We start from the raw sequence: 26613 nt of genomic DNA, 5'->3' as shown, positions 1-26613 counted from the left end.
ACATCTCTTTACATCCTCTCATGAAATATTTAAGACATCAACTCTCAGCCTCTGCTTTTGAATATGAAAAGAGGCCTTTTCCACATTGCTCTGGCAGAAGACCATAAAAATACTACACAATAGGAGAGTATAAATTTGCACTATAGGCTAGCCTGCCGGATGAATTCCTGCTCACTTCTCAGTAAACCTAATTAGTGCCTAAAGAGTCTCTACAGCCCCAGCTGTTAAGAACAAATCCACATTAGGAAATCGTTCTGAGAAGCATCCTGTTTCTGGATAAATAAAGCTTAGGCTCTCCATTAGGTTTCCACTTGATGCTCCCGTGAGGCCACTCACCTTGTTGGCTGAAGGACTGCTCAAAAACAGACTTGTAAAGGCTGCGGAAGGAGGCACTGAGATCTTCAAATTCAGAGAACAGGAGCTGCTTATCCCTGTCTGGCATGTTGTACTGGGACTGGGGAGTCTGCTGGAGGCTCATAGACTGGGACACGGGCTCTGGGTGACTGGTCACCTATGGAGGTGAAGAGATTAAAAAAGCTGAAGATTTACAAAAGCAAAAGAGCAATATTGACACCAATAGAAGAGATGTTTAATGTTTAATCTGTGAGAGATTTTGTGAAAGTTCACTGGCTTCAGCTCTGCTACATCTGCACCACAGACATCTGCACAGGGACTACAGATACTAATAGGAGCGCACTATAATGTTCGAACATAAAAATCAATAATATACATACTTTTCAAAGATACTCGCAATGCTCATCTGGTCATGGAGCCGCAAAAACAGAAAACCTCTAGAATATTGGATGCAAAGTGGTGGTTTATGAGAATGTACGCAACAAACACACAGTTGGATATGAGAAGGGTTTGATTCCTCTTAGGAGCCACTGTAAGAATGTGGATTCTGTCTGATGTGGTGTCAGTCACACAACATTTAAAGAACATTTACACAAACCGCAACAATCTAGGTCAGTGCTTACCGCCTTTGGCTCACATAACATTAAGAGACCAACAAGAATGGACACAAACCCAATACTCAGGTGGCCAAGCAACTGTATTTAAAACAAAATCAATAGCAATACCTTGTACAAATAAGCAGCCATTATATCCATATATTTGTGTGGGCAGTCAATGTTATGCACTGCCCCTGGGTGTGAAACAGCAAGTAGCATTCCTCCCAGCAACTAGTTTGTCTACGAGATTCATCACAGCAAGGGCAGCGATGAAATACCATTGCTATTTCACAAAGTTGGACCTGACCTGTGTCCACCGTGGGCTAGCATTACAAGAGAGGTCACGTCCAATTTTTGATCATAACATCTTCCTCTTCCAAGATGTGGGCAGGCTGCTGAAGTGCAATGGCTCACAGTCTGGCTTGGGTAAGAGTGAAGAGGTGATAATAAAGCCAGAGTGTTTACTGTGAGCTGCTGCTTTGGTTTTGAGAGAGAGCGCACATCCATCAGGCTGAGCCGATCGATGCCCAGAGCCTGGAGCGGGGAGCACTCTAGGATGCGGGAGGACCACAGCAAAGAGGGGGCATCTCTGGTGGGAGGACATCAGAAGTAGCGCTTCTCTTTGTCTGGCTTCCAGGAGCGTGCACATTTTTCTCTGTTTCCCTTAACCCCCTTCCTGATGTTGTACTCTAGCGCATGTCCACCCTGAACCTCGGTCTATTGCTGTCTACGGCTGGCTCCTCTGAAGAAAGCCTCCTGGGGCTGAGATGAAATATGGGATACAGTGCACTTTCTAAGTCTGGCAGTGTTTCCTTTTCATTCATTTAGTGACTGTGGCTACCCTCACGGATTGAAAAATGTCGCTAAAATGACAATTTATCATTTGGCCAAAACCCTTTACGCTAAAAAAGAAAAAAAAAAAATTAACAATTACACCACATTTATTTAAATATTCTGTTATAAACATTCAACTAAGAGACTTTCATGAGCTGCAACATCAACAATCAGAATAACCAGCATCCTACACTCTATTCACCCTTTAAGGGACAGAAAGGCCATGGTATATTTGACGAAAGGTAACCAAGATGCTACAGCAGCACCTTATTTGTTCCGTCTGTAACCGTGTCCACTTACTAGTAACTCGAGTTGGACCGGGTCCAAATAGTCTCTCTCTCTGTCAATAAGTCAAGTGGATCCAAGTCAACTCGCGATCAGCTCTGATCATATGGTGTATAATCATTGCTTGAGTTTTTTTAACACAGAAACAACATTTATTGTTACTCTCTCCCAAGCTCTTAAATTAGCCGTGTGTCATGATGTCTGCCACTATTCTCGTTCTATTTTTTGGTGTTTGTGTTCAGGTCGGTCCACATTTTGGATCACAGCTTATCATCATCTGGATATTTTCAGACTGAAGACTGGATTAATTTTTCTGCATTTTTTTTAACGTATTGTACACTAAAGAGATTAGAGCTGCAGCTGATTAGTTAGTTGTCAACTATTAAATCAATAGTCAACTGTTTTGATGACCAATTCATCAGTTTTTTAATTTTTTTAAGGGAAGAAAAGTCAAAATTCTCTGATTCCAGCTTCTAAGTTGTGAATATTTTCTGGTATCGTTACTCCTCTATGACAGTAAACTGAACATCTTTGGGTTGTGGACAAAACAAGACATCTGAAGATCTTGGGGTTTGGGAAACACTGATTGACAATTCAACCATTTTCTGACATTTTTTATACCAAAACAACTAATCAATAAATCTAGAGAATAATTGACAGAATAATCGACAGTGAAAATAATCGTCACCCTAGAGATGAGAAGAAATGGGGGGGGGGAAGAGAGAGAGAGAAAGAGAGAGAGAGAAAGAGAAAGAGAGAGAGAAAGAGAGAGCTGGTAATGATATGCAACAAATGTCCCCAGCTGGACTTGAATGGGGAACACCGCAGTTCACAGTCAATGACTTAACCCCCTGGCATGTCGTGTTCAGGTAGGTAGATTTTCCACTGGTCAATTTCAGATAGCGTCCAGCCAGAATTGTACACACATGAAGACCTCTTAAATGAACCCCATCACTGCAGACTTCCCCATGAAGACTTACCGCTGTATAGCTGTGCACACTGCCCACACTGTTGAGATTGACGGAAGCCAGACTCTGATCAGACAGGCTGTTGTTAAGGCTGCTTCTTGGACTATCGCTCCCTTCCTGGTCTGTGTTGTACAATGCCACCTGAAACACAAACATGTACATTAGCTTATTCTCTCGCAGACACATGTTGTGTCCGTCATCTCCTTGCTGAAGGCAGAGCATGTCAGCATTCCTATGAGATAATGGGTATGAAAGGTAATGTTGCTCTATAGTTAGGAAATGTAAAGCCTGAGCATGTGTGTGTATGTGCTGCATGCAATGACATGTCATAATAGCAGAGTGTGTGTAGGAGACGCAGGGTGCTGCTGAACACCCACCACAGTCACTAAGGTGTTCCAGCCAAACGTATAAAGGGTTCTGGAGACAGCTGAGACATTCCCATCACTAAAGGTCACACTATTGCCGATGTCAGCCACATCTGCTCACCAAGCGCAAATCCGTTTGGGACAGCTAACAAAGGATTTCAGTGCATCCGAGACACTGACCTTTCAATATAGCAGCGAAACTAGCCAAAGCACTTCACGACGACAGTCTTAATTATCGTCTAACAAAGTTTAGTCCTCCCACCCTTCCCAAATAAAGTGCGGTGTCAGACAATTAAGACAATAGTAAGAAGAACGATCCAGATAATGAAATTAATGATCCCCACAGAGAATAGCCCCTTTGTTGAGTTTTGTATTGTGAGAAAGGAATGACAGTAATGCAGTGATGGTGTTGCAGTAGAAGAGAGCCTGGCATTCTAAGACTGGTGTGTGTGTGTGTGTGTGTGTGTGTGTGTGTGTGTGTGTGTGTGTGTGTGTGTGTGTGTGTGTGCGAGAGAGAGAATGTGTTTGTTTGTGTCCGTCCATGACTGAGTGCAGCATGGTGGCTTCTGCTCATCACTGAGAGAGGAACAGAGTGGGCTCTGTGCTCAACACAATGAGACAGCAGTGGCAGCAGCCTTCAGGCAGGCGGATCGGCCCAGCCCTGCCCAGCACCCTGCCTCAGCAGCAGCGGACTGAAGCCTCTTGTCTATCTGCTGAGATGCAGTGAGCTACACACAGGCCACAAGGAGGCAAGGAAACCCAGGCAGCCCTGACTGCCTTCTCTGCTCTGACTGATTGGCCAGCTGACTAACATGCTGGTACGATTCCAGGACCCACACATGCAGAGTGAGGGAGTCCGATCATATTAAGCTTTTAATATGGAGCTTGGCTCCTGAGCTGGTAGCATGAGAAAGAAATACTGCGATTAAAAAAAACGGAGTGCAAATGCTGGATCCAGGCAGGGCTGTACAAGGAAGAGGAGTGAGGGTGAAGAGAATAGGGGTAGTAAGAGAAGCTCATTAGCCAACTCTAGCCTTCCTTCCACTCAGTGTGGGCTTGGCTCCAGCGTTCATTACCGTGAAGGGGAATTCAATGAGCAGCTAAGACTGAAGGCTTAAGCACATCTACAAAATCAGCCCTACAATGCTAATCAAAAACAGCGTGCCTCAGAAATATAAATGTTATGTGTAATGAAGTCATAAAATGGGCTTTTAGCCTTAAGTCTCTCACCGCAATCTATTTTTACTCTCACTCACCCATAAAGTGTGATGATTTTAAAACCTCAGTGCTCTGTGGTTTACGCAGACCCCAGAGTCCCGCGAGTGAAGACGCCCACTCAAGCATGCACCGTCCCAGTCACATCTCACCCACATACATAGGAGCATGCACAAAAACATGACACACTCCCATTTCTTCAGCTACGGTGCACAAAAGGTAGGATAACACACATCCAAAAACACACAGACAGAGGCAGGCATGCTCATACAGGCAGGAGCGGTTCTACAGTAAATACTGTGTACAGTGTTAGCTAACAAGCGAGTCAGAGATCTATTCTTAGCAGTGAATTAAGTAAAAAGCCAGAGGTGTCTTTTACATGGGGGCCTAATCTGGAGCATGAGACATGGATTATGAAATCAAAGCAAGATTGGCCCAGGTGTCTCCAACAATGCCAGCTACTGTTCAGCACAATCCCTGCAAGCAGGATTGAACAGACAGGGAGAGGCAGAGGAAGAGAGAAGGAAGGGATATATATGTGTGTGTGTGTGTGTGTGTGTGTGTGTGTGTGTGTGTGTGTGTGTGTGTGTGTGTGTGTGTGTGTGTGTGTGTGTGTGTGTGTGTGTGTGTGTGAGAGAGAGAGAGAGAGAGAGAGTGTGAGTGAGTGAGAGAGAGAGAGAACCATTTATCAGCAAACACTTCCAACAATCCCCTCTTTCCCTTCATCATCACACTTCAGTGCCAGCGTTTCATCACATCCATGCTAATGTTTAGGACCCCCTCAGAACACAACCTTTGAGGTAAGGACAATCTTGTGAGGAATGTCCGACAGGAGAAAGAAAAGAAAAAGAGATTCTTGCTGGTTCAGTAGTCGTTCTGCCAGCGTCTCCTATTGGTCTATCTGAGAAGGCGGGAATGAGGGAGAGAGACTGGAATAGAAGGGGAGAGAGAGAAAAACAGAGAGAGGGAATTCCTGTGGCTTGGCACACTGCGCCGAAAGAGGCGTGGCCTGTCGTGTGTTTACAGTGTGAGACAGTGAGAAACAAGGTCTCTCTGAGGAGTTATGGCCTCAGATCTGTTGCTATTATACTTTGTCTTCTGTTTGATTTACCGCAGTAACAGTTTTTGTCACAATCAAGTGAACAAAAACAGACAAATCAAAACTGCTTTTCATCAGCTCTCGGTATCACACAGTAGTCGTGTTTTGTGCCGATCTCTTCTGAGCTATTTGACTTGAGGTATTTGATGGCAGGAGTCCAGACTCTTTAACTGTCAGCTCTTTACATTAGGGCCTCATTATGCTGTCACTGCTGGTGGAGACTGGTGCTGCAGCAAGTGCTTGTTTGTAGCAATCAGTGAGGAAAAAGAGTCATCTTTCTCCACACTTAAGCCCATGAATCTGTCTTCTGCAACGAGAAAAACTGCATGTTCACCATAGGAGCAGCCCCTAGCTCCTCGTCACCGATGCACTCATCAAAACAAGGTTAAAACACTGTGTAACATACATACTACATACATCTACACACATGTCATAACACATACCAGCATATGCTCAGACTTCCAAGCCCCAGTCGCATACACACACATACACTAACATCTATTTCCTATGAACACCCCTATTCACATTAAAGAGTTTTTTTTGTAATGCTTGCAGCAAATGAATAAGCCACTCTTGTAGGCTTTTTAAAAGTACACCTGAGAGCTGCCCCCACTGGGCTCAGAGGATGAGAGCTTAAGGTTAAAAAGCCTATTTAAATTTCAGAGTGAGCGGCATACTCACAGCTAACAGCTAGCAGTCCCTGTAGCTTTGCTCTGTGATGTACAAGTGTTTCCAAGCTTTTACACACATATTTTTTATATATATATATATATATATATATATATATATATATAAAAAGAGCAGTAGGGGTGGTCACCTGTAGTGTACCAGGCAGGGTAATGTGGTCGCAGACTGAGAAACACGACTCGGGGGCGTCAACTTCCACTACAGGTGAGAATACAGAAACCCCATGTGGCGTGGGGTGTATCCCATGTCTGCACGGGACTGTGTAAGGTCTATCAAGTTGCAAAGTGCTGAGAATCAGTGTGAGCATCATATTTCAGAGCTGAAGAACTCTGCTGCTTGTTGTTGTGGAGGAAAAAAGGTGCTGCAGTGCAGATAGTTGTGTATTTTGGTGTGGGATGCATTGCAGAGAAGCTTTAGGCACATGAGCGTGCGCTTGTGTGTGTGCGTGTGTGTGTGAGTATTTCTCCCCTCCACTAGAGTGCTCCTCTCTCTGTGGGGAATGGCGCTGTAGGTGGTTGGAGAAGTGGGTGGGGTCAGGGTGCAGCCGTGTAGCCAGGTGTGTGTTGGAGCTGGAGGCTGGATGGCTGGTTGTAGTACCTTGTTAGTCACAGTGTTGATTGCCAGCGTTGGAGAGGCACTTCCAGAGATCATACACTCCATCCCCAAAGACTCCGACTCCAGGCTGTACGGCGTTGAAGCCTATGGGGGGGCAGACAAAAAATATAAATAAAATCAACACTACCCAATTATTAAAACACCTGAGATCCCACTGCAGGTTGCAAGGAAAGGCCTGTGTTATGTTTGTGACAAATCATCTGCTCAGACCAGATCCATCTGCACTATACAGAAAAAATACACAACTATTGTCATATGAAAGAGCAACACCTTTATTTGGGTCACGTTTGAACTGTGCTTTCTGAGAAGATGAGACAGCCACTTATCCCCACCTTCACCTCCCACCCATCCAACACACACACACACACACACACACACACACACACACACGCCCTCGTCTAGCTGTATAGGCGCACTGTTGTGAGAGATAACTCTGCCATGCCTGTCTCCCAAAACTGCTTACTGTAAGAGGATTGGCTGCCAACAATACCATTTTTAATTCATGATAAACATAAATGAGATTTCACAAACTCTCAATTTCAGTGTCTGAGACACTTAATGGAATGCCTTGTAGGCAGGCAGTGTCTGGAGGGGGAGGGGTGAGCACAGTGCATGTGTCCTACAGAAAACACACTCTTCACTTGGTGCGTTCATTTGTGTCATGCACAAATGAACAGAACTGCATCAGGAGAGCTTTAGTTGAAACAGTTGGCAGAGCTGCATATTAAAATCAATGTACTTTTCCGCTACCTTTACATTTCTAGCAGAGACGCAGTTTGTTGAATGAATGAGACAGTAATTCGGTGCTGTAGGGAGACTACATGAACAGCATGGTAAGTTTTATGTAGTCTCTGTGCTTGTGTGTGTGTGGCAGAGACAATGGCGTCTCTGGCCTCGCCAGCCTAACAGAATCCTCCTTTCCTCCTAGCCTCTGATCAGCCACACTGTGGGGAAGGAGTAGACAAGAGCCCGCTGCGTCAGGAAGCCCCAGGGCCAGGTCAACCTGAGCAGCTCACTAAAACCTCTACAGCTGTACGCAACGCTGGACGAAACTCATCCATAATTAAAGACAAGAGCTCACGCTCAGAATAGCCGGCGCGCACAACTCTGCATTAATTGATGTTTGTTAAAAAAAGTGAGCGCAGAATGTAATGTATGTAATGGCTGCCTGGAGCATAGTTTATTAATAAGGACCCCACTTCATGACAGGCTAGTGAAGCAGCATGGAGAGGCAGTTACATAAAATCTGGATATGAACCCCTGCTGAGTCTGTGTGCGCGCGTGCGTGTGTGTGTGTGTGTGTGTGTGTGTGTGTGTGTGTGTGTGTGTGTGTGTGTGTGTGTGTGTGTGTTTGTACAGCTATCTTTGTGAGGACAAGCAAGGGTTTTTAACCTTTGGAGTGAGGACCATTTTGCAAAGTGAGGACATTTAGGCCGGTCCTCACTTTATTTTCACTGTAATGGCCTCTAGAGTCTGTTTATATGCTTCTCTCAAAGTTTCAGAGAGGTCCTCAAAAAGATGCCAAAATCGAAAATGTGTGTGGATTTTCGGTGTGTGTACGTACTCTGAATACACACACTTTTTGCTCTCTATCGCCCTCTATTGACATAACCGATTTATTGCACAGGAGCAACTTTAACTAGAGAAAGACATGTCTCATGGTTTTTTAGGTAAAATAAAATACATATTATGAAATTTCATTTTGTTTTATTTTACTATCCCTTAGTTTTTAAATATTTAACAAGGTTATAATGTGTTTAACTCACTTATAACATTAAACTACTGTTTAATAGTAACATTAAACTGTAGAAGGATTTTCAGACTGCATGAGATCTATACAACGAAGGTTAAAATGAAGGGCAACTGGACTTGGTTGAAGCTTCAACCAAGTCTAGTTGCCCTTCATTTTAACCTTCGTTGGATAACTATGACCTGGATGACTGAGAATCTTCATAGACATCTGCATGAGATCTACTTTAAATATAAAATGCTCAATTTTTAAATTCCAAATTGATTTCCTCTTTGTGTATTGCCCATTAGTGAGAAATGTCTGTTATAAAGACATCATCACTTTTTTGCTGTAAGATGTTTCTTCCAATGCAGCAGCTTGTTATATAAATTTCACTTTTTATTGTAAGCCAGTCAGATGTGTATTGAGTTGAAACACATTTGTGACATGTCCCTGCTGAGTTGTAAGTTGCAAAAAATCCTGGTGATTTTGATACCCTCAGAGGATAATATTTTTTTGCATATTTCTACTCCTAGTAAGTACTTATTTGTTATCAAAATGTAAGTAATTTGTGTTTTGAGTAAGATATATGTTATAGAATATCAATTGAATTAAAATATTGTTTCTTTTTAAATAAAAATATGAGTTTAAGCATGACACCTGCATCATCAATGCAGTAGCTGTATATTATGGTTCATTGCTGCAACACATCCTCATACCTAAATGACAAAATAGGTTTATTGTCAAGTGTCCCAAAATTACATACTGTATATGGCTGTTGGAAAGTCAAACGACACATTTGACTGTAACCCACAACAATACACATGCACATTTCCAGTATCAGCACAGAGAGGCTGCTGATCGGCCGGTGTCGTGCCAAGGTAGGTACCACAGATAGAAGGCGTTCCCCCGACAGTTGGAGCGCATGCATTCAGCTGTGAAGGAACTTCGAGTTCAACAAAGTAACTGATAAATATAACATGTAGATTGTTTATTTATCCTTTTAGTATTGTTGTTTTATCAAAAAGGTTTTGCAAAGCAAGCTAATGCATGGCTTCCAGATTTACATTTACATTATGTTGAACTTTATATTTATCTTATAGCAAAATTTTTTTGCAATAGTCTGACAATGATAAAACTGACCACGGATTTAATCACTTGCTCATCCATGTTACTGTTTGGAAGCTAGAACTAGACCCTAAAATGTGACACTGTAAAATCAAAATAAATGGAATCAGATTAACATCTGTGCATTATAGAGGGCGGATACGTTTTATGGCAGAATGCATGTCCAGCCTGGTAGGACCAGTACTGTAATCGCTTTGTGTGTATGAAAATTTATTTGCAATGCAATATTAAATGATTATGATACTAATCCCCTTCCCCTTTAAGGAGGGGGATTCTGAATAGTTTCCAATAATATCTAAAGGCTATCATTTGCAATGGAAACGTGGATTACAAGGACAAAATATTGTCTACAATGCTGCATTCATGTGTTTGCTGATCAACTAATTATTACTGTGATCTTGATTTTACAGTGTTGACTCCGTAGCTATTGGTAGGAGCATCTTCCTTAGAAAAGATTCATAAGGTCATAATGTGACTCATTGCCTTTACTGTACGCATACCGATCATGCTTACTGTCGCGCAAAGTATAGATAAACGTGGTCATTAGACATTTTTATTGTTTTTATTGTGGGCCTACAAAACCTCTGAGGCTCAGGCCTAACTGCAGGTTAATGCAGGCCTGCAAACAGTAACATGGATGACCAAGTGATCGACTCCATGGTCAGTTATAACATCGTCAGACTATACACTGAATTTATTTTTATACTTTTAAGTATTATTACTGTATTTTTAACTGTTTCCAACTGTATAAGCGGTGGACAGTATGTTACTGTAGATTTTCAATGCATTCTGGGAAAATATTACTCTAAATCTAAATACAGTAATATTAACAGACCGCGAAAACCACCACAAACCTCCATTTTGAAATGAAGGACTGTCATCGATTTGAGAATGTTTAGTTTGACACCAGATCTCAATTTTCCTTGCAGCTTTGACATTAGACTGTTCAGGACTGGACTGGATGCAATACGTTAGCGCTGATATTTTATGTGACATTTTACACAGACTCTTCAGTTGTAGCTCTGAATGTGGTGAGTGCAGTTCACTTGTATAAGACCAAATTTAACGTTACAAGAGGCTGTTGAGGGATTGCTGTGTCTGTCTGCTGACCCGGCAGCTGCTTCATAATTAATATCTGATAAGTGGTGAATCTTGAAACAAAAATTGCAGTAACATAACGTTAAGTTAATTGAACTTTCTATTTTATTTAATGGAGCTGTAAGTTTGGGTGTGGAATTAATGTTAACATTAAAGGGGCATTATGGAATTTCCAGCGGCCACTCATGTTGCGGTTTTAAGATTGCAACCAGGCGTGCGCTCGTACACGTGCTCGCTTGAACTCATGAGCGAATAGAATCCAAAACACAAATCACTTTCATAGAGAGATCTCGCAATAAACACAGAAACACCTCACCTAACCTTATCCCCAACCAGGTTTTTACTAGTCTATATGGCCAGTTATAGCTTCTCCAAAGAAGTAAGTATTTTCAGAGAAATCCATTTATACATTGATTGCTGACTGCCTACAACATTGTTAGACTCTCAACTTTAAAACAGATCTATTTATATGTATTAATATATACACACCTTGAGAAAAACACCACCTACTTCAGAATCCTGATTGTGGATTTCAGCTCAGCGTTCAACACAATGTCCCCTAAGAAAATGATCAGCAAACTCAGCACTCTGGGTTTAAATACAACACTCTGCAACTGGATAGTGGACTTCTCACGAACGGGCCCCAGTCAGTTCGGATTGGCGGACTCACCTCCACAACTCTAGTGCTCAACACGGGAGCCCCCCAGGGCTGTGTGCTCAACCCCCTCCTGTTCACGCTGTACACCCACGACTGCATCCCCCGACATGGATGAGACTTCATATGGGGAGGAAATTCATAATCTTGTAGAGTGGTGCTCAGAGAACAACCTACCGCTCAACGTCAGCAAAACCAAGGAGCTGCTCATTGATTTTAGGAAGAAGGAGATAAAGACACACACTCCTGTCGGCATCAGTAGAGCTGAGGTGGAGCAGGTGAATAGTTTCAAGATCCTGGGAATCGGCATCACAGAGAACCTGACATGGTCGTCTCACATCTCCACTCTGGTGAAGAAAGCTAAGATACGACTGGATTTCTTGAGGAAGCTTAAGAAGACCAAATTCCCACGCCAAGTCCTTGTCAGCTTTTACAGGGGAGCAACAGAATGCATCCAGACTGGAAACGTCACTAACATGGGATGTGCACAGCCCAGGACCGGAGAGTTCTGCAGCGGGTGATTAAAACACTCAGAAGATCAACAGAAGATCATTGGTACCCATCTCCCGAGCATCAGTGATATCAGTGAGGTGAGGTGCCTGCAGAGCCCAAAGGATACTAAAGGACAGTTCCCACCTAGCCACAGCCTGTTCACCCTGCTGCCTTCTGGGAAGAGATATAGAAGTTTCTGCTGCTGCACCACCAGATTGCAGAGCAGCTTTCCCCCCCAAACTATCAGACTCTTAAACTCTAGTTCATCCTCAGCACTGCTCCAGTGATGATAGTTTATTTCTGTTGCCATTTTTATAATTAATTGTTTCCTGTCTGCTATGTAGCAGAAGGGAGTTATAAAACTCAATTTCACTCTACAACTTGTTATATTGTGAAAATAAAACCTACCTACCTACCTAAATGTTTGCTTTACTGAGAGAAAAAATGTGGTTTCTTGTTTATACATTCTTGATTCAATAACACATAATGTTAGCCTACAGAAGGCAGAAGCCATATGTTAGCTTGCTTTGCAAAACCTTGTTGATAAAACAACAATACTGAAAGGATAGATTAAACAATCCACGTTATATTTTTCATCTACTTTGGTGAACTCGAAGCTCCGCTGTCACCACTGAATGCTTACACTCCCGCAGGCAGGAAATACTTCCTTTCAGTGGTAACTAACGTTAACTTTGCACAACATCTGTCAGCTACTGAACCCAGTAGGTTATAGACAGTACCTGGCACACAGGTAATACATGTGCTGAAACTAAACAACAGTGACACAATAAACAATATGTGCATATATTGGTGCATTGTTGGGCGGCACGGTGGGCCAGTGGATAGCACTGATCTCACCCCGGTTGCAGCACTGAAAAACAAATGTGAACTAATAAAGCTGACTCTGCGCGAATTAACCCAGCAGATGCGACACCGGCTTACACAGGGATAGTAATAAAGTCAGTCTTGCGCAGAGGTGGACGGCCCCGCCTCACTGTCGTGTCAAATGAGAGGATGAAGAGGGACTATCCTTCTAGGCACGAGAAGAGAAAGAAGCTCAGTGAGAGTGAAGTGCAGGAACAGCAGGCAGGTAAACTTGTGTTCGCTCCTCTCAGAGTCTGATGTCAGCAGGTAACAGTAACAGTAGCCTAATGTTCAGTTAATGTGTAGCTGCTGTGAATTTCTGTCTGTCTGTCCTGCTAACCAGCTGAGAAGCGCAGCTCTTGTCTGTCGTGTCTTGGTTTCTTGCCAGACTGTGACAGAACAATGTTGAGTAAAAATACAACTATTTATTATGTTTGATAACGCAGACGGGCCACAGTGTTTATAAACTGCAGCTCGGAAAAGATGACCGCATTGCACGTGGAAATGCGTTCATATTCACGGCCTAAAAAATTTTATTCACGCATTCCAGCAATAAACATCTGTGAACCAGTCCAGACAGGATGTGAGGGCACTCCTCATACATCATTTTAAAACAAGACAGTGAAGTTTATTTCCAACTCTGGACTAATGCAAGATGGGAAGCAGTGGATTTGCATTACATTGACAAGGGCTTTGCTTAAGTTTGTCAGTGGAGTAAATTTGGGATCATCAGCCAGTACAAGAACAGACTCCAGCCAGTCAGCCCAGCTGATCCACATCCGGCCTCAGTCAGTGCGAGCACAGACCCGGTCCGGACGTCTTTAGCGGGTCCCACAGACCCAGGTGAAACACAGGCAGCCTCAGACATTACCAGCGCAGCCAGAGATGAACAGCCAGCATCAGACCCTAACGGAACAGTTGCTGCTTCACCAAATAACCCAGCAGACTGGCCCCCGGTCTTAACAGACTTCATGAGGACTGAGTTAGTGCGCAGAGGTCTGTTCAAAGCAGCTCTGGACTTTTCTAGAAGAGGTTTCTATTCAGGCTAATTAAAGAGGGAGGACTGTAGTGAGAGCATTGTTGTGTCAGGTGTGACTGTGCAGCAGCTCTGTTTTTGTCTGTGGCCGAGTGCTAACGTAGCTGCTAGAGCTTTGCAATATAAACATGTGAAAACTGAAGCCAACCTCGCTCTGTGTGGGACTGTGAGTTGCACTTTATCAGAGGTGCAGACGTTAACATGTGGATTTTTGATGAGATTGTGAATTGAGAAGTGTTTCAGTTAGTTTTGACCTCCTTGTCCAACACAACCCGTGCACATGCCCAAAGTCCAAAATGAGGTCGGTCTGAAGGGGGAAACTACTACAAGAGCAGAACACAGGCTAATCCTCCCACAGTATAGGAAATATCCACTTGTACTCTTCCTTATTGTGATTCACTGTAACTTATAATGCTGTCTGGAGTGAATTTAAAAATAAATACTGTGTATAGATTTTGATGTGTAGTACTTTTGATTACTTAAGTATATTTTAAAACCAGGTACTTTTTTACTTTTACTTGAGTAACTTTTTTATGTGGTATCTGCATTTTTACTTAAGTAGGAAAATCGAGTACTTCTTCCACCACTGTATTTACAGCAATAAGCCAAAATATTACATTCAGGCATCATGCCCACAACATGGGACTTACATAAGTTTGCATTAAGTTAGTCAACTCTTATAATTTCACAGCACAAACGCCCACTTGCTCATCACTCTCTCAAGATAATTAATCAACATCCAACACTACGGAATAACGTTAATAAAAACACATGCTTACCTTTCTGTTAATTAAACATCTATATAGCCTCAGCATCCTCTCCCCTGCTTCTTGTTCTGGCAGCTCCGTGTCCATTTAAATAAAGCACTTTTAAATCATCTATTAACTTTCTCCTCCACCAGTATCTCTCCCTGATTTAAAGTTCTGTCCATCATCCTGTCCGGTCCTCACGCTGCTCACGTCTGCTTGCAGGTGCAGCTGCGCGTTAGCATCGCTGCTAACGTAACTTTAACCTTCACTAGCTTTGCTTTGCTCCGAATTTGATTGTTTTATGGCGATTTAATAAGTTAATAAGCTCATGTGCACAAAACGCCAAAGCTTCAATTGATTAACGTATCTCTCTCTCCCCCCTCTCGCTCCCCCTCCCTCTCTCGGTCCACGTAAGTGGACTGGGCGCGTTCCATTTCTGTTTGGGCCGTCTGCCGTAAGATGGCTTGATTCCATTTCAAATTTCTGCCAGTCGGCCGTGAAATGAATCCAAAGGCCACTATTTCTGTTGAGAAAGGGTGTTTTACAGCCTGTGATTGTAAAATATGATGGTGCTCATTTAATTGTATATTTCTAACAATATCTGGCTGAGGATATTTACTTATAAAATCACTTTTGCTAAGAGAAGGGGTCATCAAACTGGACTTTTATTCCCTTATGTAATCCCTGCACTTGTCACATATACCATATATATATATATATATATACATACATATATCACATATCATCAGAATGGGCTTTTTATTGTGCATTCAGCCCCCACGTCACATTTCATTTCTTATCTTTATATATTTTCTACACATAATTTATTTGTCCATAGCAAATCCTATAATTAATTTGTAATGTCAATATTTCATTTCTGTTTTATTTCCCATTTAAAAATAATTTATTCTGTATCTCATTGTTATTACCTTTTATTATTTTTATTATTCTGTGTTATGCTTACTCTAGCTAACAGAACAGATTATAATTGTCATGCTGATATAAAATCTTAAAACCAAGAATAAATACATTTACAAACCCATCTTCAGGGTTGTGTAATAGTAGTCTATGCAGTATTGGATGACCTGTAAATAAGAATGAGTTGGTCTTTTTAGCCATAACCCAAGCACTTCAGGCCTTCTTTCAAGCCTCAGATTCGTGCATCTATCAGACCTGTTTTTTTGCTGAGCTATTGAGCTAGGCTAATGAATTCTGATCTGTGAAACCTAAATGTCTCTTAAGGAAAAATGTAATGAAGCCAAGATCTATCTAAAGCAAGTAATCCCAGGGTAAGAGAAGAACAGCAGAAAATAAATCTAAAATTGAGAGTTGTCTGTAGAGACCAGCAAAAAAAAGAGTCAACTGTAAAGTAATAATTTGATCTGTGATCTTTTTTATGGTAACCAGACACAGCTTGGTGACAGCTTACATAGGGAGCTAGGAGAGGAGGGGAAAGTTTATTTTCAGGAACATGATTTGAAAAATTTGACCTAAATGATTTATGAATTTAGTTTTTCCAACACACAGACTACTTTGTGTTAATTCACCTCAGCTGTCTCCACACTGGCCCTGCTCACAATATTTACACATGTGGTTACAGCACTGTGACCTGAGAGGGAACATGAAAACTTAAATATACATGCTTTTGGAGGACAGTGCTTGGACAGATATTGCTACTGTGTTTAACAAATAAATGTTGTTTCTTGTAACCTCTTATTCATTAAAACACACACATACAATAGATGGTGAAAGCGTGCACAGCTTTAGTTGCCTCAGCAGCTACAGGGCAGGGATACAGTAGGCCCAGAGGGTGTGATGTTCAGGGAGCCACTGGAGTGAGCGGCAGCTCCACCTGTATTTGGACAGATCTAACTTTGGCAGCACTTTGGACAGCTGGTCACCAACCTGTTTGACTCCAAGGAGAATCCTCAGTGTCCTGTCTGGTGTTCCTGGCTATGCTACTGAATGGGACAAGATAGAAGACCTCAGCCTGTCAAATACTATGGTAGTCACTGAGCAGCCTCCACAGCCACATCACGCAGCTCGGTCACACGGACATGACCTCTCTCCTGGGCCCTCTTTGCTCTCCTAGTTCCTCAGTGGTACCTGTAGCTGGTCTTAGAGACTCTGTGCCTACACAATAACTCACCAAAGGAAAATTATGGCCTGCATACTAATGACTAATGACACTAAGGATTGCCTTCGTTCCTTAAAAATGGTTTTAGAGAGCAGGGAGAGTTTTACAACAATCATTTTTGGAGAAAATCTTTACTATGATCCAGGATCATGTCCTGTTTTACATAAGATATAAAAACATGTCAGTCACTGAAATGGCAGCTCAGGTACATTTATAATGGCACCCACCTCCACCCTCCCAACCAAAATGATTCACATTTGTTACTTTGTAGATTATTTGATTACATTGCAGGTGCTTGCACAGAGAAAAGCAAAATCCAAGAAGAGATATAGGTGTTTCTTTAATTTCTCCTCAATAGAAAATATTTACTTTTATACTAAGGTGAGACCAAAGGATTTTTTCTCCTACGTCTTAAATTCAACTCAGGAGAAACAACCACATATCATCTCATTTATATCTTCCTCAATCAAAACAAGAGATCTCTAACTGATCTTGAATAAGTCTAATTTAATTTAAGTACCCTGAACATTGCACCATATGAGACCAGAGAAAGAGCCAAAGAAACCTCACATATGATTCCTGTAAATGTTAAGTATTTTCATTTTAGGGGCTTTATACTTTTGCTCCCCTACATTTTTAAATCCTGTATTGTATTTATTGCTGTTTATCTGAACCCTATAAAGTTACTGAGATGAAGAAAAATAATTATTTGTCAATGAAAATATTGCACAACTTTGTTACAGCCAGCATAACTGGAACACCAACCACTGATGTTTGGAGATTAATTCATTAAGGACAGAATGCATGCATGAACTGAGGTACTACAATGTCATACAGAATGAGCACTTTTACTTTTGATACTTAAGTATATTCACTATGACTATGGAATACTTTTATACCTTTTTGAGGACTTGTGATAAATATCTATTTCTACTTTTCTTGAGTAAGGGACCATTGTACTATATTTAAAGTAACTATCAGCTGGATGGTGCACTGGAAAAGTTGTTGCACTTAAAACAGAAGGTACAGTATTCAAAATGTGCTCAGGGCATCCTTTTTTATCTCCTGAGGACAAAAAAGAGCCATTAATAAGACTGAGCAAAGCATCTCCCTCAAGTCTCTTCCTATGATGTCTTAGCCAGAACCTGGGCAAATGTGGAGGGAACACAGACAGTTCTCCTGACAGTGTTGAGGTCCCCCTTAAACCTCCGCTGCCCCATATACAAATACACACAAAGTGGCCTGTACAGTTCCACAGATTCAAGACTCTCTAAAACCACCATTTTTCTTTATACGTCTAAAATTGTATAGATTTTGTTACTAGCTGCATTTCAGATTTAGATGAATAAAATACAGTCAACAATTAAATTACGGTGTTTGCTTATGGTACTTTTATACTTTTAGTTAAGTAAAATTTTAAATATATGAAATTTTACTTCTAACAGTATGTAAAGCCTGGTGTTTCTACTGTCACTGATAAATGTGTTTCTTGCTTTATTTTAAACACTGTAGCCTGTAACACAGGCCTCTGTGTCAGAGCTGAGAAGTGGAGAATATTGTGGTGACTTTGCAGCCTCTCGGCTCAGGCTTAATTAATGGGCCATCAGCGGAGGGACACGCCCCCCTGCACCTGGAACTTTCCCCCCTCCCCCAACCTTTCAGCAGCGCAGCAGAGAGGAGCAGAAGAAAACAGAGCGTGGCCGGAGTTTGGAGAGATTTGTTAGCAGGAGTTTGGAGAGATTTGTTTGAAAAATTTAAAGACGAAGACTTCATCTTAACCGACGCAAGAGGCAATTTCAGAGCAGGTAAGATTTATAGATATTTCTGCTTCTTGTCAAATGATGTTAATGTGCAATATTATTTTGAATGGAAGAAAACAGCAAGCTCTAACTTTAATTGAGTGGCTCCAGAACCGCTCCAGTCAGATCTCCAGCACACAATTGATAGGTACATGGTTTAACATGATGGCAGAAGTGCATATTTAATGGATTTAGTGCAGATGCAACAGAATAGTGCTGTTAAATTGTAAATATTTTTTTCTGTGTAAATAACAATACACTTATAGGCTACTGTGCATGAGGCCGTATTTGCTTTGCGACAAATCCCAGTCTGTTTTTTCTGCTGCCACAGCTGCTTTTAACTCCCCTGTTACTGTCAGTAACAATTCCACCTCGTGTTAGATCCATGCAGAACTATCTCTGGTGTGGTTTTTAGTCTGTAGTAGTACCTTCTTCTTTTAACAAATCTTCTACTAATGCGAAGTAGACAATGTGCTTCCTGTTTATACCGGCACGCGCATGCTCAGTGTAGGCTATGTGGACGGCCACTTCACGTATTCAGAGACAGAGATCCATTCTGTTATGCAGATAAAATGCTGCTGGGGACGGAGATCGTTTTTGGTTTAAATCTCCTTTTAAACAGAAACGTAGTAGTGCGGATGTGGCCCAAGACAGGTGAGCCAACATTACACCTGAGAGAGGACACTGAAGTAGATGTAACACAGTCTCTTTTTATTATTATTTTGATCCCAAAGCAGCTCTGTTCTCATGGCTTATTGTGTGAAAATTAAATATTTATCAGCTACTACTTGATTGATTTAGTACCCTTTCCTATTGCCTGTCTCACTCCCACCTCTGTGACTGTCTGTTTAGTTAGTGGAGGGAAAGCTTCTGACAGGGAGAGCTGAATAACAGTTGCCACCATAAAAAGAAGAAAACGTGATGTTTCCTGACAACAGTTTGTTTATAAAATTAGGTAAAATCTGCCCGCAGCCTGCAACGGATTTTCAAAAAGTAACACTTACTTTATAAAGTACACCTGTAAAGTCTTATACAATCCATTACAACAGTGCTGCCACAAAGTCTACTTTAATGATGCCTTTAATCAGTTTTCTTTTTTGACACAGTCATATAGGTGTTAAGTGAATTAAATTTTTTAGCACTGAGGTCATAGTTGGTGAAAATGTTGTACTGGACTACATCATATTCAGATGTGTTTAATATTCCGCCCTACTCATATATATAAACAGGGAGAGCAAAATCACCTTTCAGTGTAACAACACCTTGAACTATAGGCTTAGTAATAAACAGAACTGAATTTACACATTCCTGACAAAATGGTCAGAAACTGAACCTGTTGTACAGAATTGCAGTAGATTGTACAGGTGTCCTGAATAGTCGCTACTGAGTATAAAGCAGTATCTGGAAACAAAGCACAAATGGCACATTGTCTCACTGGAGACTTGAGACGTAACCTCGTATTTATGACAGGGTGTCCAATTCACTTAAAACATGTGTTTATTCTCTCTCTCTCACTGTGTAGAGAGATGTATTATATGATATGAAATGCAGCAGTACTGTATCACTTAATATTACTACTACACATTGTTATTTTTATATTTTGTTCAGAGTATAACATGACATCATTTTCATTATTCTCATTGGTGTTAGGTCCAGGAAGAGATCGCTATGAGTCAAACACAGGTATGTGCCTTTACAAACTCTTTACTCCATCCTGACACTGACTTCTTTCTTCACTGTAAAAGTAGTAGTAGTTGTGATTCAGCGTTAAAGCTGACATTTTTAAATGAAACAATATCAGCTGCAGACCGATAATATAAACAGGAATTTAGGGCTCGGGCAATTCGTCAACATAGTCGATCCAGTGTTGGCAGGATTCCCCCGGACAAGCTCCAGCTACAAGACCGTGCCTTCGACCATCTAAAGTTTGGAAGTATTTTAGACAGACAGTCTCTGTGATCTGAGAAAAGCTTCACTGCAGCACAACTGTCCACGAATACGTGAAGCAGCATGAACACGTGAGCGAAAGTATCCTGGAGCACTGACGGCAGCACCGCAAATCCTATTTACTTTCTGTCGCCACACGAGCATGGCACATCATCAGCACAAGGACACGTAGTATTTCTTAATCGCTTTCATGTTAAAAGTAATTTTTGCCCCGCTGCTGTCATTGTAGCATAACGTTACACCTCAAGACATCGAACGTTCGGCCGTTTCATATTTTCTGTTTTAATTAACGGCCACATATGAGCGAGAAAACAGCTGAAACTAACATTACAGACGATCTGTGACTGTCTGTACAGTCTGTGAATCCTTTCAATTGTTTTCTTTGCCCGACACTGATGCAGAAATACATTTGATTATCATACTGCAGTACTCAATATTGAAATTAATCCATGTCAAAAACATTAAAAGTTTTAAGTAAAGTAGCCTAATAATTAATGTCTGTTATTGTTGTTATCACAACACATCAATGGCGTGGAAATTTGATTCATTTTAAGATTTGCTGCTATTCTTATTTTTTATATATATATATATACACACATTATTCTAATGTGCTTCATCAGGATGATTAAAATATAGATTTATTTATTAGGAATGTTTTTGATATTTATTTTGGATAAATTGGTATGTTAATCGAGTAATAGGCAACTTTTTTCCTTTTAGAATACAGAAAATTAGTCGTTAGATTAATTGGGTAATTGAAAAAATAATCGTTTGATTAATTGACTTGAAAAATAATCGTTACGTACAGCCCTAATCAGAAATTGAATATCTGCAGGCTTAGAAGTTGTGATTATTTTACAGTACTTAATCTTAACGCTGTTCCTGAACTTTAGCTGCCAGTAATCTTACTGCTAACATCAGGCGAGATGGATTTATATAGCCTGCAGTGGAAAAGCTACATTTTACAAGGGGTTGGGGTAAACAGCTGACTGAATGGGATATTGCTCAGCACTGGGGATGTAGCGATTGCTGGATTTCACTATTAACCGTGCTTTAAAACGTCACGGTTAATTAATCAGCGTTTCCCACACATAGGGTTTACTTGGGCGGGCCGTCCAGGTAGATTAACAGCTGCCCAAGTAAATTTGGCGACCCATTTTACAATTGTTTTAAAATAAGTAAGTAAAGGTAATACATAATAACTTATTTAAATAATGTGGCAGGTTGTTGGGGAATTAAATATAATTGTGACACTTACAATCAATGCTGTCGCACTGAGATCGAGCTTTCAGTACAACATAAACAAACAAAGCAGGTGTAACCGACAGCACCGCTGCGCTATGAGGCCTATTTTCAATGGCTTGTGCCACGCCAAAGCTTGACGAGCTCGCACGCAAGCAGCAGTCAAATTAGCTGAACTTTTGCGCTGAACCCAGCTTCCACACAGTGCAAATCACTTCTTTTGTGAAAGGTTCTTTATGGAAGAACGTTGTCCTCTGCCGACCTTCAGTCACTGAACATTTAACATCCTGTTGCTTCCTCCTGTCTGTGCTGAGAAAATGTTGCAGGTGTAAAACAGAACATCAGGAGCTTATAAACTTCCAGAACTGTGGGCTACCAATTACCTGCATTTCAGTTATTAATAACGCTGCATGAGACATGTTCTCAATTTTCATCATTGAACATTCATCATCATTTTCACTAAAACTTATACATGTGGATGAGAGTTGATGACAACAGTTCAGTTTATTCCCCTCCCCAATAACAATTTCCCCTGGGAGATAAAGTTAATATTCCTCTTATATTAATAATAATACTTAAATATTATAGTTTTATAATTGTTAATGTAATATTAAAAACCTACTTAAGTAATTACTAGTGTTGTTAAATTAAATAATCATGATAATCTTGAAACCGTGATTATTCCTCTGACTATAATCGTACCAACAAAATCTGTAATCGTTGCATCCCTACTCAGCACAAGCCAGTCTCTCGTGTTTCAACAGTTTCATTTACCAGTCCTGACCAGCACGCACGCTGTCACCGTGTACACGGACTAAAACTTCTAGTGAAGTTATGGATGTTATATTATGACATGTTAGAACAGTTGCAACATTTTGGTACGTGTGCTTATTCACTTTCTCGCCAAGTGCTGGATGAGAAAAGTAAAGGACTGTCATGTCTATTCACTAAATATGGAGTTAGAGCCAGCAGCCAATTAGCTTTAGATAATATAGATTTATTTATATTTAGCATGCACACTAAAGTGATTTGATCTTCTCAATAAACCCTCAGAAAGAAAGACAATACATGTATTCCCCCAAAAAACTATTTCTTCAAGGTAAATTAACTTTTACGTTAATTGTCAGTTATTAACATAATTTATTTGTATTATTCAACACTATACTACTAAAATGACTATGTAAAAAAGCCTTTGTCCTGAGCATGAACTCAAATCAGTCCCTGCTCGTTCTGTTCTCTCAGACAAAAGTTGATGGCAGATTTCTTTTTAAATGAAAGTAGAGTCCCAGGCAGAGACTGCAACTTTTTGGCCAATCCTGAGAGCAAGATGTCAGTGGGACTGCAGTCAGTTTGTTGCTGTGCCTTGTCAACTTGCAAAGTTGTAGATACCATGCAGTTCTTGCTGCGACAGTCGTAATGTGGGTAAAACGTTGAGAGTGGATGACAAGTAAACGACCTACTGAAAAATAAGTGGAGTCTGTTCAAAGATGTCAACAGTTTATTAGTCAAGATTCAATTCAGTTACATACTTGTCAGTTTGTGTACTTTGATTGTATTAATAAAGCAAATGGAAATAAGTGATTATTATATTGGTTTTAATGATTAGGTTGTATGAATGTGGTCATTCATAAAGTAATTCTATGGAACAAAAATTTTATACCCACAAAGATACATTGGGAATTATTATTGTTATGTAATCATAGCACCCTAAATTGTGACAGATTTCCCAGCCCTATCATCAATAGGGATGCAACGATTACAGATTATTGTCAGAGAAATAATCACGGTTTCACGATTATGCATTAATTTTCACTAGTAATAACTTAAGTTGATTTTTAATATTAAATTACATTAACAATTGTGTTTCTATAATATGTAAGTATTATTACTATAAGAGGAATATTAACTTCATTTATTCCCCAGGGGAAACTGTTAATAAGAGGGAAATAAACTGAATTGTTGTCATCAACTCTCATCTAGACATCATTCATGCAGTGTTATTAATAACTGAAATGCAGGTAATTGGTAGCCTACAGTCCTGAAAGTCTAAAAGCTCCTGATGTTATGTAGTGTTTTACACCTGGCAACATTTTTTCAACACAGATGTAACGTTAAATGTTCAGTGACGGAAGGTATTGAAAGGACTATGTTCTTCCATAAAGAACCTTTCAGAAAAGAAGCGATTTGCGCTGGGTTCAGCACAAAAGTACTTCGACTGCGGCATGGCGTGCGGTGCGCGATCCTCTACACAGCAACAAAGTGCCCTAGCGCGGCGCAAGTCGCTGAAATAATGGGCCTCTTTCTGTGCGGTGGGTCTGAAAGGTTACATGCTGCTTTCTTTGTTTACGTTGTACTGAAAGCTCGACTCTCACCGCTACGGCATCGATTGTAAGTGACACGTTCAGGTTTAATTCCCTATACCAACTAAGGTGGGTCTCTGACATTGACAGCTTTGTGTTGGAGAGATTTGTGCAGCGCTGTTCATGAGAGACGGAGAGAGTGAGCGAGAGATGTTGCGCGAATATATACACTGTAGAAACAGTTACACCTTTAGAAGAGCAGTTGATATTCAGTCCTCGTATAATATTAGTGTGCAATTATCTGATTAATCCTCTGTCAGTACCACAATTTCCACGGACGGTGTTTATACTGTATGTGCAGTCATTATTTAAAAAAGGCCTAACAAAATTAGCCGAGTGTTATATAAAAAAATCTAAACAACTAACAAGTATGTGAAATATGTTTAACAAAAAGAAAATGAAGAAAGGAAAGAAAATGCTCGCAAAGGAGGTATTGGGTGTGTAATTGCTCTAGTTTTAGTATAGTGAAAATGGTGTAACTGATCCATACAGGCCAGTAACATTGGAAGGTCAAGACAAGTCATTTTAAAACTCCTTTTATTCACCGGCAGTCTTTGTACTCTGCAACTTAGGTTTTATTAGAGCACAGAGTAATAATAAATGACTGTTGCTGTTTTTCACAGGTGAAAGTCTCACTTTCACCTCCACCCCACACACAGTGAAGAGAGGAAGACCAGTGGATAATATGTTTTTGGCAGTAAGGATGCTGTCCATTTAAAACCTGAAACACTTTTCAACTCTCTAACAGTTAACAAATACAGAAGGATGCAGCCTTACCCACACTATATAGTATGAGGTGTTACTTTTTGTATGCTCTTGTTTTTCAGATGGAGGTTCTGACCCCTGCGCTGAGTTAGAGATAAGGAGAACTCACTGATGGTGAGTTAAATTGCTTTAATTATGAAATATACAAAAACTCCTGCCTTTGTTTCATACTTTAACTCAGTCAAAAGACAAGTAGAGTACTACTTTACTCTTACTGTAAGTATGTGTACTTTTGTTTGAGTGTTTGTTTGTAACTCTTTTCTAATTTATGATGGTCAGTGTTGGGCAAGTTACTCAGAAATTATTATTACTAGTTATTACTCCTTTAAAGTATTACTTTACTTATTACTGGGTGGGCAATATTAGATTGTGGACGATTAAAATGTCTCCACGATCTATCTTTTCAGAGAGATCATTACTGTCGTGCTACAGATCAATCTATTTAGTTCTGTCTGCGTCCTCTGCTGTCTACTAAGGCAACACAGTAACTGTTGGGCCTCATAAAATAACATTAAAGTTCCCCGTGTCCCCAGCTACTCTGTCTCAACTCTCTGTGATTTACGGAGGTTGCTGATGAACAGATGTGTTACTTGTTGCTAAAGTAACTGCTAAGTGCCATTAAGTAGCTGCTGTGATCTTATAAGCTCAGTTAGCCTAGTGGTCGTAGCTGACTCAGCCCGGACTGGGAGCTCGCAGCACCTGGGAGTGTTTTGTGTTAACGTTACACCTCTACTCAGGCACTGGAGGTTTTAGGCCTCAGCAAGCGGCGCTGGTTTGGGCACCAGAACAGGAGCCAAGCGTGCAACGACACCGCGCTCAGCAGCCTCCCAGTAAACACTGTATGAACGGGACCGAACACAGACTTTGGACAAGTTTGTGCAGCGGTGTTCACGAGAGAGAAAGAGAGCGCGAGCCAGGAGGTGCTGCACGAATATTTGCTCCTCAATACAGCTCTGGTCAAACATGATTTTAAATATGCCTAGTAAAAAATTTTTAAATTAATGTGGTGGTCAGCGTTGACAATTAACCAAATTATAGGCTAATTATGGGAAACACTGCTTTCACTACCACCCTGCCTTTGCCCCCAAACAAAGCATCTCTCCCGAGTTATTAACTAATATCGTATTCACAACAGCGAGTATGCTATGGTCTTTACATACGGTACCGCTGAGCTGCCGCACAGTCGTGGATTCATGTCAAGGATGGTGCGTTTAGTAACGAGTTTTTTAGAAAAGTAACTACACTTCACTTTACAATTACACTACTAGTTACAGGGAAAAGTAATATTATTACAGTAAAGCGTTACTGCCCAACACTGATGATGGTAAATATTAAATGTTTTTGTGACCTTTAACAATTAACCTTTTTGTCCCATGGTAAGAGAGTTGCAATCATCTGTCAGTTCTTGGTTGTCACATTTAATTAAATGCACATGAGTTAAAAATCCTTATACTGAGGTTTCATCGACTAATAGGAAATGATGTTTGTCTGCTGTTGTAGATGAGACCCCAGGCTTCCACAGAAGAACAAAGTCAAACATGAGAGAGCAAGAGAGCATGGAGGAGGTAGAGAGAACTGCGATGTAGAGTGCCTG

At 40.8% G+C, this 26613-nt stretch overlaps 1 protein-coding gene and 1 long non-coding RNA gene across 3 annotated transcripts in view; one reads left to right on the top strand and one right to left on the bottom strand.

Moving 5' to 3' along the window:
• Positions 1 to 26613, bottom strand: part of foxj3 (forkhead box J3) — a 120819-nt gene that overhangs the window by 10522 nt on the left and 83684 nt on the right. For both annotated transcript variants that reach the window (XM_038697741.1, XM_038697740.1), the window contains exons 5-7: positions 7001 to 7102; positions 3050 to 3178; positions 337 to 511 (exon numbers count right to left, since the gene is read on the bottom strand). In XM_038697741.1, the coding sequence (XP_038553669.1) occupies positions 337 to 511; positions 3050 to 3178; positions 7001 to 7102 (406 nt within the window). The remainder of the gene's footprint in view (positions 1 to 336; positions 512 to 3049; positions 3179 to 7000; positions 7103 to 26613) is intronic.
• LOC119886797 lies at positions 18562 to 25234 on the top strand. The gene is made up of 3 exons (XR_005441555.1): positions 18562 to 18711; positions 20356 to 20388; positions 25082 to 25234. It is a non-coding gene; the product is annotated as an uncharacterized LOC119886797 (long non-coding RNA).

The sequence above is a fragment of the Micropterus salmoides genome, unplaced genomic scaffold (genome assembly GCF_014851395.1).
Source record: "Micropterus salmoides isolate LMB-PRFRI ecotype aquatic unplaced genomic scaffold, ASM1485139v1 Ms_hic_scaffold_4, whole genome shotgun sequence".
In the NCBI taxonomy this organism is placed as follows: domain Eukaryota; kingdom Metazoa; phylum Chordata; class Actinopteri; order Centrarchiformes; family Centrarchidae; genus Micropterus; species Micropterus salmoides.
This window is presented reverse-complemented; position numbering and strand designations above follow the sequence as displayed.